Source organism: Podarcis raffonei, chromosome 6 (assembly GCF_027172205.1).
Source record: "Podarcis raffonei isolate rPodRaf1 chromosome 6, rPodRaf1.pri, whole genome shotgun sequence".
In the NCBI taxonomy this organism is placed as follows: Eukaryota; Metazoa; Chordata; class Lepidosauria; order Squamata; family Lacertidae; genus Podarcis; species Podarcis raffonei.
Genome location: NC_070607.1, coordinates 2,696,477 through 2,710,169, shown reverse-complemented (window position 1 = coordinate 2,710,169; position 13,693 = coordinate 2,696,477). Strand labels below are relative to the sequence as shown.

Genomic DNA, 13,693 nt, shown 5'->3' with positions numbered 1-13,693 from the left:
ATCATTTTAGCCCTGCCCCATTGCATCCCTGTTCTGGATTAAGTAGCATGTTCACAGCTAGATTAAGTAGCATGTTCATATACCAATGTTCTTATGTGCTTAAAATTACACATCACGTGTTAAACTTTCTTAAAAATTGACCAACAATCTACTGGACAAATACTACATCAAGTGCCAAAGAGCTACCTGAACCCCTGTGCTAGATTTGTAGACGTGCTTGAACCTAAATACTGATTTTCTTCCCCAACATTCAGTTGTATTAAAGCTTGATCAGACTTTATTGTCCATAATTAATGGGCTTTCCAGTGAAATTCATGTACTGTAGTAAAACCTTATCTGAGCATCTTAGGCGGAGGAGGAAATCTTGGAAGCTTTCAGTTCCAGGCAACTCTCTGTTTGCATTCCAGGCATTCACACGGGTCAGTGGAGCGCCTGTCAGCCCACCCTACTATCCCCCACCCTCTTCCAGGTTCAAAATGACATGCTCATCGGTGATTGCATGTCATGTGAACACATGCGAAATGGTCGCCACCTGTATTATGGTTTAATTACCATATCTCTATAGTCGAGGTAAACTAACCAAAGCAGGCAAGCTGAGAACAAGCTAGCTATGTGTGTTGCTTTTAGAATAGAGTTGAATAATGCAGAGAGTTAAACAGAACTGGAACCTGAGTTTGCTTTTACCCTCTTCCCTCCCTATCCCTTTAGTGTCATGTCTTTTAGACTGTGGCCAGGGGCTCTCTTGCCTTGTTTCAAGGGACTGTATGCAAGCCGTTCTGGCAGTCTTTTAGACTGAAGGATTATGAAACTTTCAAGGAGATGAATAACTATATAAGCTTTAGAAGACATCTGAAAGCAGCCCTGTATCGGGAAGCTTTTTAATGTTTAATTATGCTTTTATATATGTTGGAAGCCACCTAGAGTGACTGGTGCAACCCAGTCAGACAGACTGCATAACAACAACAACAACAACAACAACAACAACAACAACAACAACAACAACAACAACAACAAGGCTGTAGTCCAAAAGTTTATACCTGACAATGAAGTTGTAGGTGTAACTGAAGCCACAGGAATGGGAGGCATTGATGCACTTGAGAAAGAGCTGTATGTACCACTGGTTGGTCCACTGCTACTGCTGCTGCTTCCGCTGCCACTGCTGCTACCACTACTACCACCTACTGGAGATGCTGACGATGTAGCTGGTGAATTCTTCTCCCCGACATTTGGTGAATTCTCCCATGCTTTGCGAGCAGACTCCATCTAGTAAGAAAAAGGAAATGGTTCCACTTTGAAATACAAATTTAGCCCATTTAATTTTCACAGTGTCTTATTTTCACTTTCTCTCTCTAGATAGCATCCATACTCCTCTAGTTAGCTGTCAGGGAAACTGAATTGTTTTAGAATATTAGAGGTATAAATTGTTTAACGTTTTCAAAAAACATGGGGCAAGCATACAGCAAAGGTTAGAGCCAAGTGTGAATCATTACTAGCTTTGATACATTAAAAAAATCTTTTCTCAAGAAAACCTTTTAGAAGTATTCCCCAGCTATTTAATCCACATATTAAAATTACATTAATGGCACCATTAATCTAACACGTCTTACACTCTAGATCTGAATCTCAGGGACCCACAAGTATGCAATATGAACTAAGCCAAATGTAGCACAATCCTGCACATTGACCATAATACAGTTTTTGAAAACTCCGGTGAATCGTTTGCTTTTTATACCACAGTTTAGAATTTGCCAGTAACCAAAACCAGGATTAAATAGGTTTAAGTAAGCTGGGCTATAGTGGAAAAAGTCAAAGAAGAGATTTGGAACTACATTTTCATTAACTGCCTATCACTGGGCTTGCTTTCAAGTATAAAAATCTGCCCAAGACACGTGTCAACTCTTCATGGTTCTATATTGAAGCTACCACCTTAGCATCTCTGAGCAGTCCTGAAAAACGCATAAACCACCATATTAATAGTACTCATACCTAATGAGGCATCATAAAATTGAACAGATTGTTACTTCTCTGGAAGTTGTATTATATTTTTGCAGTGATTGAATACAGAAACAGGTGATGAAAATATACAGTTGCAATCAAAATTATTCAACCCCCGTTGCAAATCAGGTTTATGATCAAAATTTACAGACTTTCAGCTGTTTGCAATGAGCAAATCAAACAAAAGCAATTGAAATAGCTCAACAGAATGGATGCTGCAAGTGGTTTCTCCAAATTCAACTCAAATTGCAGCTTATACTATCTTCTCCAGTCTCACTATTATCCAACCCCTTCATGGCAAGCATCTTAGTAGAGCAGCCTTTTGCTGCTATGTCCTGCTGCAAATGAGATGCATAGCCAGACAGCAGCTTCTGGCAGTGTTCCTGAGGAATCTTAGCCCATTCCTATGAGCAATGGTCTCCATTTCAGTAATCTTCTTGGGGTTGTGTGCTGCAACCGCCTTCTTCAAATCCCACCAGAGATTTTCTATGGGGTTCAAGTCAGGTAACTGTGATGGCCACTGTAGAACCTTCCAGGACTACTTCTGCAACCAAGCCTTGGTGGAATTTGAGGTGTGCTTGGGATCATTATCCTGTGGGAAGGTCCAGTGATGCCCTGGCTCCAGCTTCCTCACGGACAGCATGTTATCTTCTAAGATTTCCTGATACTTCAATGAATCCATCCTGCCTTCCACATGCTGCAAGTGTCAGAGGATGCAAAGCAGCCCCAGAGCAGAGTGTTCTTTTCCTTCTTCTTCCTCCAGACATAGTGCTGATCCATGGGGCCAAAAAGTTCCAATTCTGTTTCATCACTCCACAGAACAGTATCCCAAAACTTCTGTGGCTTATTTGTATGATTTTGAGTATACTGGAGCTGAGTTTTCTTGTGCTTTTGGTTCAGTAGTGGTGAACGTCTTGGAGTTCTGGCATGAAAACCTTCTGCACTTAGTAAGGCGCCTTACTGTGCTCACTGAAACATCAGTGCCTGCTGTCATCAGGTCTTGCTGCAGCTCTTTTGCAGTCACTTGAAGGTTTCTCCCAGCCTGCCTTCTCTGCATTGTGGTTGCTGCCTCAGATAGCTTCCATTTTCTGCCCTGTCCAAGTATTGTAACCACTGTTCCTTTTACCTTTTAACTTGTGAATTATGCTTACAACAGTGTTTCTGGGAACATGCAGTGCTTTTGCTATCTTCTTGAATCTTGCTCCTTGTTTGTGAAGGGCGATGGTATCCTCTCTTATCTTCTTGGACCATTCTCCAAGAAATTCATATTTCTAACACGACCTATTTCTAACATGCAGCCAAATTTGACACTCAGCAAACACCTAGCCAGCTCAGGTATTTCATGTGTTCTGGCTCAAGCACACCTGTTGCAACTAGTGAAGCCCTTGTTCAGCTACATAAGGTGTGCTTGAGACAACACCTGTTGTATTTGTGCTGTTGTGAAGGATTCTATTCAGGGGGGTTGAATAATAGTGAGATGGGAGAAGCCAGTATAAGTTGCAATTTGAGCTGAATTTGGAGAAACCACTTGCAGCATCCATTCTGTTGAGCTATTTCAATTGCTTTTGTTTGATTTGCTTATTGCAAACAGCTGAAAGTCTGTAAATTTTGATAATAAACCTGATTTGCAACGGGGGTTGAATAATTTTGATTGCAACTGTATACTGTGCTTCTTAAATTATGGAAGAAATATAGCTTGATCTTCTTTACCGTTGCCTTCTTTGAATCACTTCCAAGATGTGGAAGTGGGTTAAAGGCAACCCATGCCCTGTATGTTGCACTCACCCTTCTCCCATGCAATCAGTTGGTTGCTTCGAGCAGCTGCCAAAATTACCCTGCTGACTATCAATTTCAGCTTAAAAGTTCAGCCTAAAAAACCCTGGTATTTACTTCCTTCCTTCCTGGTGTTTAATCATCTGCTTTGCGCTCTTGTGCCACACAGTGAGTACTGAATGACTGCCACCACTGCTCTTCCTTTTAGTGAGAGAGGATGGTTGAGTTTGGTGCAGAAAATGGCAGGTCACCCACAACTGTGGCCTCTTGCCTGCCTTTGAGCTACAGCCTGTCCTGTCCTGATAACCCTTGCCATTGCCCCAACAATCCTTCTAACACCAGTAGGATATGCAGACAGAGTGCAATTTCAAAATACAGCATGCTCTTCAAACCTGCATAGGACAATTAGGAGAATACTGAAGACAACCCATTGTATGTGTAACCACGCCCTGCAACCTGGCAATTGCAACAATCCAGCCAAGATTATTGTGCCAAGATAGCCAAGATTATTGTGTGTTATGAGAGGCATGCTGGTTTTGCCCCCCACAAACTGTAGGAAACATTTTTGCCCACTAGTGTGTGGTCCTCAGGGGAAAATGCTGCTTATCCCTGCTATGGCTTTCAGAAAAGTAACAATAAGTCAGTCTTCAGATGCCACAGGACTTGTAGTTGTCTATGCTAGACAATTTTTATGGATAACCACTTTTGATCATGCGATTATGTATTATATGTATCCGTTTAAAATCAACCCTATTTTCTAATGCAACTGTTTTCAGCTACAATGCATGCTTCAAATTAGCATCTTACTGGAAATTAACCCAGACAAAACTATGTACTGGTTATTAAGCGTATTTTATGGCATTTGAAGCCTCCCCCCCATTAAGTTTAATATAAAATTATATCCCTAGGTGTAAAATATTCCAAATACTGCACAGAAATATCAAATCTTCATTGCAGAACACAAAAGGTTCAAATGTAAAACCTATTTTAACGAAGACAATAGCATGATAAGAATCCGTAACAAGACATTAGATACTGTTCATAATACAAGTGCTGTATAAGAACATGGCATGTGCCTTTATCTACCTTCCTATCGTCCTGCCTGTCCACATTCACAACAACAAATTACATGCAAACTTTATACCAAATACACAAATAGTTCCTCAGACTAAACAGAACAAAAAGGTATATTACTTTATCACAGAAATGCTTTCAGCTGAATACATCCACAGAGGCACAATAGTGAAGCTTAAATGATACGTCAACATGAAACAGATCAGAGAGGAAAAAGGCAGCACAGCCATGTCAATCTAAGCAACAACTGTAATAAGTGTTGAGTGTAAGCTCTGTTGTGCACATTTACTTTACAAGTTGCTTTCAGCCCAGTGCTATGTCTGTTGGACAATTTTCATAAGTATTTTGAAATGTGGGCCAGGTCTTCAAAAATTCAGTCTAGTCTCAGCTGATTAAGAGAGTTACTAGTATATACATATGATGTATGTCAATAAGACAAGAAACACCCTCTAAAATCTGTAATCATAGGAGGCATGTTCCTATTTGGAACCTCTGTCACAAAACCTCTATTTAACTGAGTTATGCAAACACATGTTCTACCACTTTGCAGAACTGAGAAGAATTGGAATCAATCTGTAAATAATGCTACTGAGACTCACTTTGCAGCATGAGATGCACAATATAGTCCAAATGAACACTGTCACCTATGAACACTACCTGGCTGCCTTCACACACATACCTCACACCATCACTAAAAAGGTCACACCAGTTACCACTTAATAGAAAATATTAAGCTATCAGCAAATTCTAACACTGCCAGTCTCCTGCACAAAGTGTGCTGCATCAGCCAGCCAATATACATTACATATTGCTAACCTCAACAATAATTGCTCAAAACAATACAAGCTATTTCACAGAAAGGCATCTGGAACCACCTATCTATACATAGCTCATTTCCCATATACTCTCTATAGGAGGGGGAAATCACAATCACCCTAATAAGTCCTATCTGATATTCTGATGTGCATCCTAGGATTTGGGTGGCAAGAGTCAGCCAGTTGCTGTTAGTTACAAAGTGGGGTCAAAGAAATGTAATGAACCCCCTTAGAAACTATTGTTCTAGTGGTCTAAAAAGCAAAAACTGCCTTTTTGGTCTCTCCACTGAAGTCTGCCAGCAAGATCTTGATGAAGTCTTTCTTCCCCTGCATGCAAGAAAATGACCCTTAGAGGGATGTGGTACATACCTTGAGGGTGAGGTCCACGGTAGCGGGAGAAACTGGAGTTAGGCTGGAGCTCTGTTGTAGAGCCTCCCTCCTAGGGAGGGGAAGGGTGTGGGGCAGGGGCACCTGAAAGGCAGGCAACACACATCACATTCTAGCTAGGTCTATAACAAAAGCCCCAAGAAAAGCAAGAGCTCAAGCAATGCCGCTGAACTAAATTGTCTTTCAGGTGCAAGCATTTAGCAGGGAAGCTTTAACATAAAAAGGACAAAAAAAGATCTGACAGGTGGGGGAAAAGACTTTCTGGTTCATAGTCATGGCTTGTTGACCATTTCCTTTTGGATTTAATTCCAAAAATTAAATTCAGGTTATTGTAATTCCCCTACACTGATTCTCACAGGACTCATTAAAGAAGTAGAATGATGGTCCTCAAACGTTGAGAAATATCCTCCTTTCATAGTCTCACAGGTGCACAAAAACTAAACTACTGCAGGAATAGTACAATTTTACTTGAACTTAACTAAGTGCAATCAATAGATTTTCCTGAAGACTCAAATATAGACAAAACAAAGACATTGATGCTCTCTTACTCTTGGCCATTATCAGTGCTCTTACAATCATTCTTACAAGATACTGCCACAGAATGGAATTAAGCTAGTTTAAAGAATGAAGGTAGATGAAATTTTCAAACCACACATCCAGGAGTAAATTGAACTCCAAAAATACTGTACACAAAAGTCATCAGCACCCAAGAATTACACAGTACTCCATCATGGACATAATAATCAACCTCAAACATTTCAAAACTTTATGAACAAAAGGGATGACAAAGAAAGCCTCAAACACCGCCATAAAGTATACTTAATAGGAAACAATTCACTAACTGGAAACTCTCTTGGAGAGTCGTTCAAATCCTGCTCTCCTTCAAACACAAGCAACATGGTTACGCCAGAGATGGAGTCGCAAAGCAACAAAATAATAAGCACCAGGATTCCATAAGGGGACACTTTTTGTTGCCAGACAGCATTTGCCAAGGTTTACCATCAATCAAAGAACGCAAAACCAAAGCCTTTGCAGACTTACCAAATAAAAATAAAGGTACATTGGATAAAAGCATTTAATTCAATAACCACTGCCATTATTCTGCTCTTAAAGTTCTAGGTTGCTTCGCTCTTATTTGGCATCCACAAATGGTTTCCAGAGTTATTCACAGAATATTTAGGTGTCCACATATTGCAGTAGGAAATAAGATACTAGTCAGAAGAACCATTTGTAGAGGACCTGTACCACTTTGCCGAGAAACACGAGACTAACACACAAACAGAATGGTTACAATTCACATTGTATGCCACATTATTTAGAGGTCATCACCCACACACTTCTCAATTTTGTGTGTGTTGCTTTTGCTTTTTCAAGCCCTTATAAGATGAACAGAAACTTGCCTTCCCTCTTGTAGCTGTGGCTAAAAAGAGATATCTCACAGAGCCATGATTTGGCAGTCAGAAGCAACTTCATGGTATCATGCTTTCACCCCTCAAACTTGTGCATGCCTTCTCCATCCTTTTCAGAGTTTGAGAGAAAAATAATTTCCCACAATGTTTTAATTGGGCAGGCCATCAGTCCAAACCAGGGACTTAGACCCACTTCAAAGCATGGCTCCAATCTCCACTTTGCAGACACACTATGGTTACTGCTAACCTGAATTATCCAATCCAAATTAGCTGTCAGCTGTTACAGTAATCTCAGTGAAAGAGAAGGTGAAGGAGCAGACTAACCATGGGGGTGGGGGAGTAGAGAAGAGGAAGAAGCGTGTGATCATAAATGGATGCTCCAACTGGCTCCATGGCATATGAATTTACTCTGCAAGTGATATTCTTGCACAAAAAGTCTGTTTTGTCACTTACATGCTTGTCCAGAGTAATGCCTACTAGCATAACACAAAAAGCCGATGTCAAGGCTACGGTGGGAAGGGTGTGTGTGAAAGACAACAAAGTAATTATTGAGTAAACCCTATTACTATATTACGATTGCAAATATGATCTTCAGGATTGCGCAATATAGATGTAGTTACCCTTAACAAAATTCTTCCTGCGTGTGTGATGAGTCATATTTTTCAACATGTTCACTTCATGTTATATAACAGATTGGCAATTTTGATATAGAAATAAATTCTAGTAAAACTGATGTATGTGCAGGTGCTGCTATTGGAATGCTCATTATACAAAATCTCAGTTATCTGAACACAAAGAATTATGCCCAAACCTTGGTACATAGATGGCCAATTCAGATACCCAAACAGTCAAAGTTTGCCCATTTCCTTACTTGGTTGTGTTTTGCTGGACAGCAGCAGCCATTTCAGGCACAAAGCATGGAAGGAGATCAGACAAATCAGGGAGCAGGAGAGATCAAAGAAATATTTTTTCTTTTGTTTGGCTTTTGCTGATTGGCTGCAGCAGTTTCAGGCAGAAACCATTAAGTGATGGAGGGAGGGAGATCAGACAAATCAGGGAACAGGAGAGATCAAAGAAATAATTTTTCCTTTGTTCGGCTTTTGCTGACTGGCTGCAACAGTTTCAGGCAGAAAGCATAGAGGAAGAATGGATAAATCATGAATTAGAAATGTTCCCATAGGAAATAATGGAAATCATCAGCTCATTATGCGAACGCTCACATCACAAACCATTTCCTGGGAATGCATTGTGTTTGGAGAACGGAACCTGCATGCAGATGATGCAGTGGAAAGGATTATGTAAGTAAATCCCTCCTGGCGTATTGGAGATGTCATGACTGAATGCTCTCCCACCTACAGCTGGGAAGGTAGCACTTTGGAAAGAAGAGCTAGGCCAGATTTCTTCTCAACACACAGCTTTCTACAGGAAGGGAGGTGTGTGTTTATTTTTAGTGTGGAGGGTGATTTTATGCAAACCTCACCTGTATTGTATATTCTGAAATCAGACAAGCCCAAGAGAGATGACACCAAGTCATCCTTCTGAATGTGTAGTGAGAGCCTTAATGAACCTAGAATTAACTATTTTGTGAAAATCTCAATTGCCATAACAATATGCATTTCCTTACCACATGGTACTGCACACACAATATGCTAATACAGTGGTACCTCGGGTTAAGTACTTAACTCATTTCGGAAGTCTGTTCTTAACCTGAAGCACCACTTTAGCTAATGGGGCCTCCAGCTGCTGCTGTGCCGCCGGAGCACAATTTCTGTTCTTATCCTGAAGCAAAGTTCTTAACCAAAGGTACTATTTTTGGGTTAGTGGAGTCTGTAACCTGAAGCATATGTAACCCGAGCTACCACTGTAACCCTATAGCCTAGCTAGCACTGATTGCTCAAACCACTATTTTTTCCACAATTCTTGAAAGCTTCTCAAAATTCCATTAAGATGAAACACCCACGTTCCACTAGCCTTTATCTACAAGGTCTCTAACATTATTTTTGCATTATTACTACAAAATAAAAATTACAGAAGATCTGTATAGCAGAGTTTTAGTTTTAAATGCCATGAAAAATAAGAGTTATGTTTAAAGCTATGCTTAAAGTAACTAATAAGCTTACATTTGTCACTAAAGCCTCTTCCATCTTTGCACTGCTTGTAGCCACTGTACTGGAGTGAGAAGAAGGTGCTGTATAGTCTGTTACAGACTCCTGTAAAGAAAAGAAGTTGAAGAAGCTGACCTATACAATAACAATACCCTGTAAAAAAGAGAGCTTTAAAGAGATGAAAAAGCTAAAATAATCTCTCCATTCACAACTTCATTAACTAAACTGTCATAACAATAAAGCATCATAAATAACTTTACATAACTTCATAATCCACAAAAAAGGTACATGAATACACTTCTTTTTACTTAAGATAAATTATAGGCCACCTTAAAGACCAAACTCTCTCAAGGTAATTTCCACAATAATAGAACAATGCAATACTTTCAGAATACCAAGCATTAATGAAACCAGCAGTAATAAGCAAATATCCAGCCCCCCTAATATAGCTATAACCTAAAGCATCAGCAGCAAGACAGCACAGCAAATGGATTAAAACAACATTCAAGTGAAGGCCATCAAAACCAGGCAAGCTCTTAATGCCTTCCTAAGGACCTAAGGAGATGTGGCTGGACAAAGCCCTACTGGTACTGAAATCCAGAACCATGAAGGTACTAAAGAAAATGCCTGTCAATTTTCTTGAAGGTTGGCAGGTAAGATGGCCTCCATTGCCAACTATGGAAGTATGGGCAGACTGGTATGGGGGCAGGCCTTTAAAAAACACACCAAAAACCTCAAATCCAACCATTGGCCCTCCAGCTGTTGCTGAACTATAACTCTCATCAGCCCCTGCATGGATGACAAATGGCCAGCAATGATGCAAATTGTGGACCGGCAACATCTGGAGGGCCAATGGTTCTTTTAAATGTCACCACCAGCACTTTAAATTAGGCTCAGAAACACACTAGCAACCAAGTGCAGTTTCAAAGCTTCACATGGACTGACCACCTAGCTCCCATCAAGACACTGACAGTTGCATGCTAAACCAGTTGAAATTTTAAAACTGTCTTTAAAGGAAACCCCACAAGGAGTCCAGCCTGGATGTGACTAGAGCATTAATAACTGTGGCCACATTTGACCTCTCCAATAGGTACACCAGCTGAAGCTGATAAAATGAGCTCCTGGCCACCATCACCTGTGCTTTGCCTGTTAGTGTATAGTACACAAGAACTCAGAAAGTGTGTACTTGGTTCTTTAGTGGGAGGGCAACTCCATCTAAGATCAGTTGTAAGGAGCATGTGATCTCCCTACCTACAGATTTCAATCTTATCTGAATTTAATTTTAGCTTGTTTACCCCCCATCAGTTCAAAGAAAGCATCTAGATACCAGTTTAGGAACTCTACAGCCCCCCTGAAATCAGAGGACAAAAAGGAGGGGTAGATTTGAGTGTCATCTGCAAGCTAGACATTGCTGCCAAAACATCCAGCTGATGTCCCCCCAGCAGTTTTATGCAGATGGTAAAAAGCACGGGGGACAAGACAGACCCTTGAGGCACTCCACAAGGCACCATGGGGAGAACTGGAAGTCCTCCTCAACCACCTTCTGAAAATGCTCCTCAAGGAGGAACTGGAAATGTTTAATTACGAATTACTGAGGGCCCCCTATTTTTCAAAAGCCAAGTCACGAACCCTCTACTTTTGAAAATTTTGATAACTCTATGGTAGTTACCTCTGTAAAGCAATGTTCTGAACAAAATGTGGGGTAGTCCCTAATAAGCAAAGGATTTTAGGGATACTGAAAAAAACAAGACCAGGGCTGAGTGATACCTGGTTTTTAACATAGTGATATATCAGCAGCTAAACATCACGATATTCTGATATATCACAATGTCTGAAATTGGAGATCAGGCGTGGGGATGAGGAAAGGAGCAGCCATGGAGATCGCACAGGTAGGGTGAGATCATCATGTGATATTGGCGGTCCCTTGAAATCGGCTGTCCTGTTCTCCCTCGTATGAGGAGCAATATATTGCTGTGTATTGCCAGGTCAAAATCATGATTGCGGTGCGATTTCAAAAGAGATTTTGGCCAATATATTGAAAAATCGCTGAGCACTAAAACAGACCATAAAATTTGAAAGATCCAGAACATTGTTTGGCATAAGCTATTCACTAGGCCAATCAAGGTTGTTTCTGTCCCAAATCCAGGCTGAAGCTGAACTGGGATCTTCACATGAATGGTGGTATACAAATTTAATAAACAAACAAATAATAGTAACTGGGATGGACCCAAATAATCAGCATCTTCCTAAGCTACCTGGAGTTGATATACCACATCCCACTCCAACACCATGACCCAAAATAGCCAATGTGAAAGTGGACAATAATTGTCCGAAGCCATAGGATCTAAAATGGCCTCCTTTAATACTCTAGTTTAAACATACAAATGTGTATTGACTTTCCAAGGGTGGATAGAGGTGACTGTTAAAAGCCAATTTTTCTTCTTCTTCTTCTTCTGAAGGCAGAACAAGACTATTTGGGAAAATACTAAAATATTTAAAACAACATGACATGGAACATACCCGGACACTGAGGTCCAGCACCGAGGGCCTTCTGGCGGTTCCCTCATTGTGAGAAGCCAAGTTACAGGGAACCAGGCAGAGGGCCTTCTCGGTAGTGGCGCCTTCCCTGTGGAACGCCCTCCCACCAGATGTCAAAGAGAATAACAACTACCAGACTTTCAGAAGACATCTGAAGGCAGCCCTGTTTAGGGAAGTTTTTAATGCTTGATGTATTATAGTATTTTAATATTTTTTTGGAAGCCGCCCAGAGTGGCTGGGGAAGCCCAGCCAGATGGGCGGGGTATAAACAACAACAACAACAACAACAACAACAACAACAACAACAACAACATGCTTTGAAGTTCCAGGCTGTTTTCCTTGATCAGTTGAATAGGTTTAGGAAACATTAGCTACATGACTAACTGATGCTGAAATACTTGATTATTGTAAGGCAAGACATTGCCTGAAAGAATATTTCCACATGCATCAACTGAGAAGAAAGTAAGAGGACTTCTCCCATATGGAGCAGAGGTGGGGAAACTTTGGCCCTGTCATTAGGTTTGGATGCAATGCTAGGTGAAACAATGGCTTAGCTTTGGGGAGCATGGCAGCAACATGACTATGGGAGGAGCAAAGCATCCACATTTTTTTCTCCAAGTACCCACATGTTCAATCATTCATGCTTAGCCATGGTTTGGCTTCATTTTTGTGTGTACCAGAATCCATGAGCCTATGAAACCATGCATTTTGGACAGTTCTTTAAAAGTCTTCAAATAAAAAACAAAGGAAACTGAGCGAAAGCAATGCAGAAAACACAACCCTGTTCTTTGTCTTATGCTGATGTTTCCACCCTATTACTTCATTCTGGAACTAGGAAAAGTATGAGGAAACAAAGCTTTAAGCTGTTTCAGCTTATTTCAGCGACTTGTAGCTGTTGTTACTTTTCTACTAAAGCAAATCTCCATAAAAGCTGCATGGCGCAATATCTGAGCAAGAACGTAATGCTTGGATGCCTTCACTTACTCATAGCCATTTTTAAAAAATGGGTACTGCAAACTTCTAGGACGAAGGCCATAGAAAGAGCTCTACTGAAGCCAGCTTCTCCATATTTATGAAAATTCACTATATATGAATATTTATCGTATTTATAAATATTCCACTCAGGTATATCTAAATTCCACCCATTCAGCACTGATTAGTTAACTTAAGTAGCCATTCCATTTGATTCTTACCTTTTGGGTTGCTCCAAACTCTGAAGCCGTCACGGATATCATTGTTCCTATTTCAGTACCAAGTTCAGCAGCTGCTTTGCCTTCTTTAGCAGGAACAGGGTCTGGACTTCTGACGGCAGCAGGGCTTGGTTTCTCTTGCCCCTCAGGGTCCCCTTGTTGAGCCTCCTTTACTTTCTTGTTCTTTAATGACCGTTCTTTCCCAATGGGACCAGGCTTGTACTCTTTGTTTTCTACTGGACTCAAATCTGAAAGCTATGCAATGTATTGAAAGATTATTGCCTCTTCGTTTATTATGTTTGTTATTATATAACCTATATTCCATCCTTCCTCCCTCGGCTTTTTTCCAGCCAGAACACAGTTCTAGCACATCTCAGGTGGGCACCATTACCATTAAAAGAGAACAA

General features: G+C 40.6%; 1 protein-coding gene across 12 annotated transcripts in view; it reads right to left on the bottom strand.

The window, feature by feature from the left end:
• PRRC2C (proline rich coiled-coil 2C) overlaps positions 1-13,693 on the bottom strand; it is a 72,956-nt gene that overhangs the window by 18,448 nt on the left and 40,815 nt on the right. For 9 of the 12 annotated variants that reach the window (XM_053391145.1, XM_053391154.1, XM_053391150.1 and 6 more), the window contains exons 22-25: positions 13,290-13,541; positions 9,574-9,663; positions 6,027-6,128; positions 1,038-1,263 (exon numbers count right to left, since the gene is read on the bottom strand). In XM_053391145.1, the coding sequence (XP_053247120.1) occupies positions 1,038-1,263; positions 6,027-6,128; positions 9,574-9,663; positions 13,290-13,541 (670 nt within the window). The remainder of the gene's footprint in view (positions 1-1,037; positions 1,264-6,026; positions 6,129-9,573; positions 9,664-13,289; positions 13,542-13,693) is intronic. The other 3 variants (XM_053391153.1, XM_053391156.1, XM_053391152.1) reach the window with 2 other exon arrangements.